Consider the following 12245-nt stretch of genomic DNA (forward strand, 5'->3'; position numbering starts at 1 on the left):
TTCAAAAATATTATTTAGTCAGAATATTATTATCACTCCTGAGCAAGTTTGCTGTTACCAAAAAACTACATTCTGAAATGGAATAGCAGTTGATCTTACACAGTAAAACCTAATGTTTATATATGGTTACTTTGTTCTTTACATTTAAATTACCTGTAATAATCTGATTAATTTTCAAAAATGATTGTGATGAAAATGTTTCTACTATTTTAAGTTCATAAATCTATTTTGTTTTCAGCTGAATATAAGGTTCTTTGCCCTGGTGGGGAAGGATTCCGGCCAAACCCTATTACAGTTATATTAGAGGGTAATGTTTACATTTTTCTATATTTACACGTCTAAAATTATGAAACTCTTCAGTGAGTGTTGTTTTTCATGGAAAAGCATGAATGAAACGTTTGTGGTTTTGTTTGAACAGATATTGATGAATGTCAAGAACTGCCTGGACTTTGCCAAGGAGGAAAATGTATTAATACATTTGGTAGCTTCCAGTGTCAGTGTCCATCGGGGTACTATTTGAATGAAGAGACTCGAGTGTGCGATGGTACGTAGCCTTCACTTCACTAGTCTTCTGCTTTTATTCTTAGAAAATGATGGCAGATCAATATGCAGAAGAATTAATCTGTCCTTGAAAAGGAACATAACCAGACCAGGCAGTGTAAAGCTTAAGGGTGGGAAAATTGGAACAAGTTGAAGTCTTGCATTGAGAGAGAGAAAATTCCCTCTTGACCATGTTGAAAGATATGCAAATTTTTGTTTAAAATGATCCGATTTTCATCAAAATCAGAAAAGCCAACAATTTTTCTTTAGGTAAAACATAATTTACTAAGCAGATATAAAAAATAGCTGTTTGGTAATGGATAATGAATAAGCAGTCAGGTAAAGAGAAAACTTGCCCCACAAGTCTGCTGGGCTGGTTACAGTGTGTCCATGCCCCTTTTCCACTGCTTATTTTCTCTCCTGCTGATCTCAATGTCCAACTGAAAATATTGGTTGTACTGCAAAACATTTTCCTTCCCCTAGCACAGTCAGTAGTACATGTTCATCACATTACATTAAAGTGTCAGGTTGTACTGGATACAAAACTTTAAGCAACCCATCAAGTCCTTAAATTTCCCATTGCCTGGGCTGTCTTCAGCCTTCCAGACTGTTAATAATGTTAATCTAGTGCCTATGATGTGTCAAGCATTGCAGAAATACAAAAGATTAGGGTCCTAAATTAACGCTGAACTGAAGTGCATTATCCATGTTGTGCTTACATAGCTCAAAAAATGTTAAAGAGGAAATCTATCTCTATATTTTTCCTTAGTGGTGTGTCAAAGATACTTTAAAATGGTAAGGCTAGTGAAATACTTTTGAACTTTTAGGAACTGTGGTGTTTTGCGGGAGGTGTTGTGTTTGGGTTTGGTTGGGGTTTTTTAAACAAAGGTAAAAGTCTCTTGGTGAAGTAAACATGACATATTGTGTTGGGAAAGTTGCTTGCTTTTCCCAGTCAAACAGACCTGAACCATCCAATCAATCTGTTTTAGCATCATTACTTATTGAGATGGGCACTCCACAGGGAGCAGCTTTGGTGCTTGTGCAGATCTGAATCCAGAATGAATGAGATCCTCAAATACTATTTTTGTGCAACAGGAGCAAAAACCAAATTGCTGTCTCTGAGCTGCCTAGACATATCAGGGTTCCCATCTTCGGATCACAGCCAGGCTTTCCATGGCCACCTGTGCCACCACTTACCTTCTCTGTGTAGGCTTTGCTCCACCATGACCTCGCTCAGAGCCCCTTCAGCTCTCTTCCACCAGTACCTTCCTACCTCAGGCATTACTGAGGCTTTTTGTTCTCAGAAGCACAATGAGAAAGCTTCTGTGGCCACTCACTGCCTTTTTGTTCTCTTCTAGATGTGAATGAGTGTGATACACCTGGCATTTGTGGACCTGGCACATGTTACAATACTGTTGGGAACTACACCTGCATCTGTCCTCCTGATTACATGCAAGTCAATGGAGGAAACAACTGCATGGGTATGGGTTGGGTTTTTTTTAAAGCTTTATCTTAGTGCTTTGGGCCAGGGCTTTACCGGGCACAAATCAGAACTATTTCTCTGAATTTAGTTATACAAGAATTAACTAAATGAAAGATCAAGCTTCTTTCATTAATTTTATTAAATAAAGCAACACAGATCACTTTTAATACAGATCTTTCAGTACCTCATCAGAATTTCTCCTTTAATTTGATATTTTCTATGTTCATCCCTTCCAAGTTTCACTTCAGCTTTAAAAGCTTCTACATGTGAAACACTACTAAAATCACTCAGACTTCACAGAATGAAGTCACAAGCTGTGTACAGTTCTTAGGCAAACTGATGTTTTTTCCGTGTTGGGCAAAAGGCCAATATTAAAATCCTTTGATGAGTGTGATCAGTGTTACAGCCGTGTTGGTTGCTCTTGAATATTTGCATTGTAAACACTTTTTCATACTTTTACAGTAATCTTCTAGGGACACGCTGTTCTGTAGTATTCTACAGTGCTGCAGCATCTATTTGACAGGGGTTTAAAAAGTACATATTTGAAGGAGGTATCTCCTAAACTCTTCGGGTACATCATCTTCCATAAGACTTGCCAATGCATTGGCCTGGGTTTTTCTTCATTTTCACAGATATGAGAAGAAGTCTGTGTTACAGAAATTACTATGCTGACAATCAAACCTGTGATGGTGAGCTGCTCTTTAATATGACTAAGAAAATGTGCTGCTGTTCCTACAACATTGGACGTGCATGGAATAAGCCTTGTGAACAGTGTCCTATCCCGAGCACTGGTATGTTTTTGCATTGTAAAGCTCTTTGAAAGCCTTGGTAATATCATAATTACTATTAGTGGGTGTAACATTGTTAGAGATGCTATGTCTTTGCCTGCTCTTGTGTGTCTAAAATGAAGGAATTAATTAATTTTTTGGCCTGGAGGTGATCAGCCCTAGTCACAGTGAAGGCATATGAAGTTCATGCTGCTGGGCCATGCCTTCTTTGTGACAGTTTCCTTGTCTGGGAGACTTCATGCTCTATATTGGTTAATCTGTCTCTTTGCAAATGCTTATTGATCCAGTGTTGAGGCCCTGACCAAGGTTTTATTGGCATTGCTCCAACAAATGTGGTGTTTGCGGTGCTGGGCCTCGACTGCTGATTGCCACAAAGGGCCTTTGTGGTAGCCATGGGTTTACAGAGGTACCTTGGTCTCCTCTGAGAATGATCTGTGTCAAGCTGCTAAATGTTAAGATGTAGGAGTTTCTGGGCTAATTGTATGGGCATACAGGACTCCTGCACACTGGGTAAGACTCTGCAGAGTTGAGCCCAGGACATCCCACTCTGGTTTCAGGTGGTTTGCTTCGCGAACAAACTTCCTAGACACTTATTTGAATAACTTCCAACTTCTGGTTCAGGTTTTTAAAAGTCAGATCTGGACTGTAATGCATAAGCACATGCAAAGCATGTGCTGGACATAAGCATATGCAAAACAAAATCAGCATGTGATCCCAAGCCCTCTGCATCTTTTTATTTGCTAATTTCAATAGCCTTTGAATGAGAACCCAAGTGCATACTAAACACCTCACATGGTGAGCCTCAGGAAGGGTCTGCATACCTCTGTGTGTCCTGCAGGTGCTGAAAGAGTAGAAGAAGAATTTTCTTGGGCAAAGGATGTAATGAATTTTTGACTGTTGTTTAATTCCAAATACTATAATCACTGCTTTGTTTTCCTGTTGCAGATGAATTCTCCACACTCTGTGGAAGTCAAAGGCCTGGCTTCTTCATTGACATTTATACAGGATTACCAGTTGGTGAGTTGTAATTTCTGTTTGGGACTAAATTCCATGCTGCCTCTGCCCAGGGAAGAGGAGAGGTTTGTTTTCCCAATTATTTTTTTCATGGGAGGAATAACGACTAAACAGTGTAATGGAGTTCAACCCTCCATTTAAGTCTAAGCCTGCAAACTTTCTGCCTAGATCCTCTACCTGGAAGCAATGATAATTGCTGCTTGTAATTAAGGCAACATAAAGCTCCAAAGAAACTGTAATCAGGCCTACATGAGCAGGGCACAAATACTGAGAATAAGAGGTCTGGGAGTAAGGCCAAGCAGCATTTGGTCTGAGAGGAATTAAGAGTCTTTCCTTCAGACTAAAGCAGAGATTTAATCTGATATTTCACATCGGTCCCCCTGTGTATTGGTTTGACACAAAAATCCCTTTTTCTGCTCAGCTGGAATATTTCTCACGTGTGTTATTGTAACATTTGAATCGTGAGTAACAAATTGCAAAACAAAGAGGGAGAGAATGAGGAATTCTAAGACGAGGAGTTGAGTAAATCCCTCGTGGGACTCCCTTTTGTTTTTATTCACACAAAAATGCAAATAAGAAGCAGATAATGTGCCCTGTAACAGAGGCAGCATATAGGCAGTAATCAGGTGCTTTAGCATTAAGCTGTTGCTGTGATGCAGTGTTCAGCTAGTTAGATGGAAATATTTCTAGTAAAGTGGGGAATGTAGTTTTTAAAGAAGTTACAGAAATGTACAGTATTTATTATTTACCAGGTCATTTCTTAGAAGTGAAGTTCCCCCTTCTAGCTATTAGCATTAGCCCAAATTGTCGCTGAGTCTACTCAAGCTAATTGGGCCATTCATCAGCATCAGCAGGGAGACCTTGGATCATGCTGACATGCATAGGTAAAAGCTGCATCTGTAGCAGTCAACATGCGTGCCAGGAGTGTTGCAGTCTGCTCTGTCTGCCCCGCCACGTCATAGAGCAGTGCACATTCAGGAGCCGACTGAAACAGAAGGGCCATCCCACAGAGGCCACCAGTACATCCCAGTGCATGCAGCACTGTAGTGAGACTGATGCACACACAGCTTTACACTGTGAGAATCACAGCCTCTGCCTGCTGCTTGGGGATCTTGGCAGGTCTCACTAGCTTGTAGCACTCAACCTGCTGCTTTTGCACAGCAGCTGCTCGTGTCCCTTACATCTGTAGGCATAAGGCGTGGGGACGAGGTAGTGCCCAGTCTCAGACAGTGCTCTGTGTACCCTGTAATATTTGGTTACAGTCCTTACATGACGTTACTCTTCTGTTTGGATTGAAGTTCTGTATATTTACTCCAGGTGGTTGTTTCAGAGGCAGTAGTTTTACTTTTACTCATCCCCTATATAATCAGAGGACTCAAAATTATAGAATCTAATATAGGAAATAAAGAGTTTGATCCAGCAGCAACATTTAAAAAACCAACATTATCTGATGGAAACTCAATGTTTCAATGATAATTTCCCACCATATTCTTTGTCTTGCGTAAATCAGTGCATGTGGCAATTTTTACTAAAGGGAGGGCTTTGGGGGTCTCTCTGAACTCCTCCGTGTTGTCAGAATATTAAAGATGCGTAACTTAAGGACCCAATAGGCAAGACACATATAATTGTAATAGCAGCTGGGTTTTTTTCTGCCAAAATCGGTTACTTAACCCAGGTGTATATAGAACACTGGCAAACCCTGGCTGCCTGGCTTAATGGATCTAATTAATAGCATGATGGCAGCCAGATGTTACCTGGCATTGGCACTTTCCAACTGTTACATAAAAACGTGAAAGTCTTTTCAGATTAACCAGGGTAAAACAGTGCAAAACTAATTCTGACAAGTGTTTGCCTTCAGTCATGCTCCCCTGTATTAAACTGAAGACAGTTGTATTCTCTCTGTTTGGGTTTTCCCAATAGCTCCACTGTACACTCAGAAAGATGAGGAGGTTCATCAGAGCTGTGGGTGGGAGACATGAGGAAGGACATGTGCTACCCTCTGCATTCCTATGTGGCAGGATATATCTTCGCTACAGTGAAGAGTCAGAACCTGAGGAAATAGGAATTATCTACGTTTTCACAGTTTGGAATGACTCGCTGTCTATTGCAGTCGGGAACTTTCTGATGCTCACATTATATGGTTGATAATTCTCTTAAGGATACATGCATAAGGACATGTTCTGTAGCAGAAGATTTCATGAAGTGGTGTTTACAAGTATTTAAAAAATTTTCTTCCTGCAGATATTGATGAATGCAGAGAAATTCCTGGAGTGTGTGAAAACGGGATCTGTATAAACATGGTTGGCAGCTTCCGATGCGAGTGTCCTGTGGGTTTCTTCTACAACGACAAGCTACTGATCTGTGAAGGTAGAGTGCTGATCTCATTCAGAGAAATGGGATTTCACCAGCTGGCAATTCAGACACTGGCAAATCTGATATACTTGCAAGTCATCCTTAATGAGGGAAAAATACTGGTATCAGTGTAATAAGTCTGTGTTAATTAAGACATTTTGAATTCTTTTGCATAGAAAATACCAGTTTTTCCATCAGACATCTAAGGCCGTGAAGGAGCATGAGTCAGCAGTCATGGGAAGAAACATCGTTTTTCACATTTGACAGTAAAGCCAAGAAAAGAGTAGTAGTCTTGAGTCAGATCATGAGCACAATTTTTCTTAATTCTAAGATATTTTTTTCTAATGGAACAAAGATTTCTGTAAATAATATAACACATGATAATTTTTTTCCAATTTAAACATTTCCTAACATTGTATTAGTCAGTTTAACAGAGAAACTGAAGACAGCAGTATGAGTTGCTGTCATTCTCTGGTGTGGGTTATGACTGCTGACAACATGGGTGCTGCAAGCAAGGCATCAAGAGCTTCAAGTAAAAGCATCTTCTGTATGCTGCTTCTAACCGAAACATGTTTACATTTCTAGGGAAATAAAGTTCTCTTTTTGCAGCAGCTTAAGTAAGGAAAATTGGTCAAAATTTTTTGCCTAAAATTTTGTGTTGTTGTTTACATTGAAAGCTGCTAATATCCAACAGGGATCTTGATGCCGTGTTATGATCAAGGGCGATCCTCATAGTCTCCAGTGGATATCTCTGCAGGCATAGCAGCTTACTTATTCTGATTGCAGTCTTAAGACTGAAATCCACCCAAGTGAAGTGTTGCAACAGGCCTTTCATGCGCCCTCCGACACCTTCAGAAAACCGTTAGATAAATTCTCTAAATAGGAATGAATTTTACAAATGGAGCATGTGGGTTTGGGGACATTTCAGGGAGATACCTAAATGTGACCAAATTAATTACTTTCATCAATATATTTATTTCTTCAGAATTAGAAAGAAATCCCTATATTTGGGTAAGGTAATACTCCTTACACTAAAAACAAAGTGGTTTTGACATCTTTCTAGTGCCAGCTTACCATAACAATCAAATTCCTTTTATGTATTGACAGATATTGATGAATGCCAAAATGGACCAGTGTGTCAGCAAAATGCAGAATGTGTCAACACAGCTGGTAGCTACCGTTGTGACTGTAAACCTGGCTACAGGTTCACATCAACTGGCCGCTGCACTGGTGAGTACTTCTGGCTTGTATATGTGAGGGTCTGCAAAAAGTAGTAGATTTTAAAAGAAGTCTAAAAAAGCATATCTCCTCTCCAGGAAGATGGTATACCAGGAGATGATCTGAGCTCCAAGAACCCTCCTCTCAAAGCCTTTTAGGGGATTGCATAAACATTCTGGTAGTTCCCAGAAGATTAATGGGCCCATCCGAGAGAGCCATAAATGAGACATAATCACCTGAGTAGGTGTTTGTCTTCCACTTTATCCCACCAACCACAAACATTTTTCTTTAGCCCATGTCATGTCTAGGGAGGGAAGACCAATTGATTCACTACCTTTTGACTAACTATTTTCTGACACTAAAAATTCAGTTGCAGTCCTGACAGGGACCTTCCTCTGCATAAATTCTTTGATTTTCCTTATAATTTGCTAGATGTGTTTTAGCAATTTATTTGCCACTTGTATTTTTACAAATAAATCACTGCTTGCTGGGTTCTCTGCTGATAAAGTGGACTTATCTGCTAGGCCATATGCAATAACTAACTTAAAAAGCTTATTGTTAAACTTCCTAACTTTTCTGTGGATTTAAACAGGCCCCTGAATATTATTTTTAAATACAGTGGGACTGCAGTTCTCTAATCTATTTGCTCGCTCTTCTGATATTGTAGTCCAGAGAGGCATTCATGTTATCTTGATTACTTGAAGAATTGCAGAGATTTTAAAGGCTGCTGTGAGCCAAGTAGCTGTAAATATTATATACATTTCTGAATAAAATAATTATTACAACGGAAACTGGTAACATTTTCCTTGGGTTTTTGCTTCTGAGTACTTGAGTTTTAGGAAGTGTACTTTTCCCTGCAGTGCAGTTTTTCATTGTTTCATGTGACCCTTAAGGGAAAAGGGTGTAGGGGCAACCAGAACGCTACTATGAGAACTAAAACTTTGTTTTGTTAAGCTATACAGTGGTACATGTAAATATTCAATATGTTCCTAATGTAATTGTTGTTGTTATGGGTTCGTTACAGCAGTGCAGGAAAAGCCAGGGAAGGTTCTGATATGGGTTACAATACCCAACATGAATTGGCACAAACAGTAATACTTCCCTGTATTTTGCTCTTACTTTATATTCAGTGAAAATAAAGTTACACAATTAGAGTCAAAATAAAAGTGGTTGATAAAGTACTTGATCCAGCAGAGGAAGGAAATTCCCAGCTGCTCTGCTCTGAGGGCAAAGAGTGCTAAGCACCTTGCAGTATTGGATCAGTCATGCTACTGCATGGAAGTTGATCATATCCCAGTAGTTTATATGCTATTGAATCAAAACTGATGTATCACAACCACTAGTACTATGAGTACTGCACTTTTCTTAGTATCAAAATAGCATTCTTCTGGTGCTATCTAGTGTGGTATAATAACTAATTTTTCATATGAACTCATTTTTGGCACTTAAGGCAATTGTGCCTCCCAATTTTTTAAAAAGTTACAGTGTTCTCTGTTTACCCCAAAAGAAGTGACTTTTCCCTGGGACTTTAATTCACTATTCATTTGCTCACAGAGCACCAAAGAGAGTCATAGTTTTTCTTTTGTCTCTACTCCTAAGCTGAGAAGATTAGGAGTTCTTAAGGCAGCGTGTTATCCAGCATTGGTTTACTTTCTGCCTCCTTTAGGCTCTAATTAGCAGCAGTATCACTAATAACATTGGTCCTCCTCAGAGAACACCCATCCAAAGTTACTAACGGCCCCAGCTGATGTACAGTAATCCTGGGAATGGAGGCTATTGGGATTGTCTGTGTGCTAAGTAGAGTATAGAGTAGAGGCAGGAAAACAAGATTTAGTACATGAAGTTCTTTGCAGTTAGGAACAACTTGACTCTTAGTTTTGCAATGAACTGGGGATGGTTTGATAAGAAACTGCATCTGCTTTGCTTAGATTGCATGTAAAAGAAAATTACTGAACACTAAAATCTAATCGATTCTAGTACAAGCTTATGGCAGCATCTCAGCTCTTGTATTTTGGAGCTGCAGCAGACAAAATGCCAGGAAACATATTGAATCAAACCAACTCTTGCTGGTGATGAGGTCAACAGAAAGACCTCATTTGATTCATGTTTCTCATTTGTTATAGGAAAAAATGTGCTGGACAGCAAACATTTTGTTCCTTGACATTTTGTTTCACTTACTATTGATAAAATCCTGGATTCTGCCTGAAAGCATTTATAGCAAGAGTAGCAGGAAGCAGTCAGCTGTTGAACTAGTGTAATAGATGCCCTGCTATTGTAAGGCAGCATATCACATGCTGGCAGGATAGCTTTCCCCATCTCTCTCTGCAGAATTATGCAAATGAGTATTTTCTGCTGTTGGCAAAATATTTTCTGACTCCATATAGCAGTAACTTCTTGCTGTTTGAGCTTTGTCCGGTTTACAGGGTCATCACATTGCATGAGGCATGGATGCTACAACACATATGTATCCATGTACCCATTTTATCTCTGCACAATGAGTAGATAAATCTACAATGCATTTTATCTTTCTGTAAGCTTAGTGAGAAAAGTGTGGGATTCATCTCCCTTTCTGTTTTGTATGATTTCTGTGAGTTAATCAAGCAATTTGTGCTATAATCAAATGTAGCTAAGAGCAAGTAGTTGCTTTCATGAGAAGGATACAAATTGTGATTTATATGTGTCTTTCAAGTCTGCTGCATAGTCAATGTAGAGCACTCAGAAATCTCCCCATACAATTTCATGTCATTAATTCTGCTTTTCAAAGCCATGGTGATATGTTTTCCCTCCAGCAAGAATTTGTGTTTGGTAAATATCATTTTGACACTGAATTTTTTTCAGCTCCACAAATGTTGGAAAAGGTAATTTACAAGCCAATAGCCCCTTTTCTGAGATTAACTTAGTAATGCTTTTGTCATTAATAAATTAAAAATACTATTTTAAATTAGGGCCATGCACTCGAGTCTAACTGTCATGGTTGCTGCTAATGCATCTTTCCAGCCCTGTAGTTTAGAGGTTTTAACTTTCACTGTGCCTCTTTGTTTTCAGATCGGAATGAATGTCAAGAAATTCCCAATATTTGCAGCCACGGGCAGTGTATTGACACTGTTGGAAGTTTCTACTGCATTTGTCACAATGGATTCAAGACCAATGATGACAGAACAATGTGTATAGGCAAGTATATCAAATTAAGCTGTACTTAGGCTTCCATTAAGGTAGTTATTAAGTCTATCCTCTCTGTCATAAGGAGTTGCATTACAAGAACTGAGATTGTGAGCCACTTACCACCAGGCAAAGGTGCAAAAACACCATAGCTGGCAATGAGGAAGCTGATCATGAATGAAGAACATCTCGTTTACAGTAGAGTGAACCTTTAAAAATACATATCCTGTCTAATGAACTGTTAATGCTTTCATTTTTCAGCAAATTGTTTCATTCTTCTTAGAATTTTCTGAAGCATTTTGTCTCATTTATTCCTTTAGGCAAGAAATTTAATAGATGAATATTGCAATGCAGCAATTGTATACAGCCTACTTGTTAACAGAGTAAGCGAAGGGTAGGTTTCTTGCCAGAAAAGTGCCCTTTTCAGAAACAGAGTCATCTTCATAAAGAAGGAAATTCTGTATTTAACCTGTTCACAGCTGTTAGTGTAGTGTCTGTTGTCTAAGCAAGATGAGGAGATTTCAGAATGCTTATGATTAAAGATAGCTTAGAATTCCTTTGGGAAGGGTGCGATAGAAGCCACAGTAAGATAAATGATTGTTGGACCCTTGATTATTTTCATAGATGTCAATATCAAGTGGATAAACCTGTGTAAAATCTTCTGGGGAGATACGACAGTCTTTTTCCCTATTTGCTCGGTTGACAGTGGATTATTTCTCTTGCCTGTGGGATAGCTACAGGCTTTCCTTTTGCCATCAGTGATTAAAATTCTTGCTGCTTGTTTTTTCTCCTTTGTAGATATTAACGAGTGTGAGAGAGATGCCTGCGGCAATGGCACCTGCAGAAACACCATTGGCTCTTTCAACTGCCGCTGCAATTTGGGGTTCATCCTCTCACACAACAATGACTGCATAGGTAAGGAGTGCTGAGACCAGTTACGAGTTTCTAAGACTTTCTACTTCTAATGAAAGTACCATTAGTACCATCTTCTCTATTGAGTTAGGGTCACACCTTGCATGATCTGCATGATTAAAGACAAAAACTGATTTCTTCAGTCAAAAAGGCCTCTTTGATTATGCCCTCCTCACTTTTCTATAGCCACTTAAATGTTTGCATGTGATATATGCCATTCCTTTTTTTACTCTTGCTTTGACAATTTTACAGCATAGACCAATATTGGTATTTTCTCCTCACTTCCTTTTGAAACAGGATTACTTATCGGTTACTGTGCCAATATAGTGGAAACAGAAATCTCACCTACCCAATTTCACTTGTTGTAGGTGTTTGTTATATATCTTTCAATGTTATTTTTCATAGATGTGGACGAGTGTGCAAGTGGAAATGGAATGCTCTGCAGGAACGGTCAGTGTGTGAACACGATTGGGTCCTTCCAGTGTCTTTGCAATGATGGCTATGAGGTGGCTCTGGATGGAAGGACTTGTGTTGGTGAGTGCTTTCTTTTAGGGTAGAAAAAAAGTGCAGCAAACTTTGAGGAGATATTCTTAGTAAAACAGTGGAAGAGGTCAGAGAGAACTGTCACACTGTCATCATTGTACCTAGCAGAAGAAAACAATGACAATAGGACAAGAAGAGGACTTCTGCTCCTGGGAAGTTCCACCATCAGTTTGATGGAGTCAAAATTAAGGCAGCCTCAGCCACAGATTTATTGAGATAACAGCAATTATCTCAAA

The 12245-nt window shown here is 39.1% G+C and overlaps 1 protein-coding gene across 1 annotated transcript in view; it reads left to right on the top strand.

Annotated features, from left to right (window-relative positions):
- Positions 1 to 12245, top strand: part of FBN1 (fibrillin 1) — a 158572-nt gene that overhangs the window by 122799 nt on the left and 23528 nt on the right. Inside the window, exons 38-47 of the mRNA XM_072870543.1 lie at positions 239 to 307; positions 419 to 544; positions 1899 to 2021; positions 2656 to 2814; positions 3757 to 3828; positions 6067 to 6192; positions 7285 to 7407; positions 10441 to 10566; positions 11353 to 11469; positions 11872 to 12000. Coding sequence (XP_072726644.1) covers positions 239 to 307; positions 419 to 544; positions 1899 to 2021; positions 2656 to 2814; positions 3757 to 3828; positions 6067 to 6192; positions 7285 to 7407; positions 10441 to 10566; positions 11353 to 11469; positions 11872 to 12000 — 1170 coding nt within the window. The remainder of the gene's footprint in view (positions 1 to 238; positions 308 to 418; positions 545 to 1898; positions 2022 to 2655; positions 2815 to 3756; positions 3829 to 6066; positions 6193 to 7284; positions 7408 to 10440; positions 10567 to 11352; positions 11470 to 11871; positions 12001 to 12245) is intronic.

This window comes from Ciconia boyciana, chromosome 8 (assembly GCF_034638445.1).
Source record: "Ciconia boyciana chromosome 8, ASM3463844v1, whole genome shotgun sequence".
In the NCBI taxonomy this organism is placed as follows: domain Eukaryota; kingdom Metazoa; phylum Chordata; class Aves; order Ciconiiformes; family Ciconiidae; genus Ciconia; species Ciconia boyciana.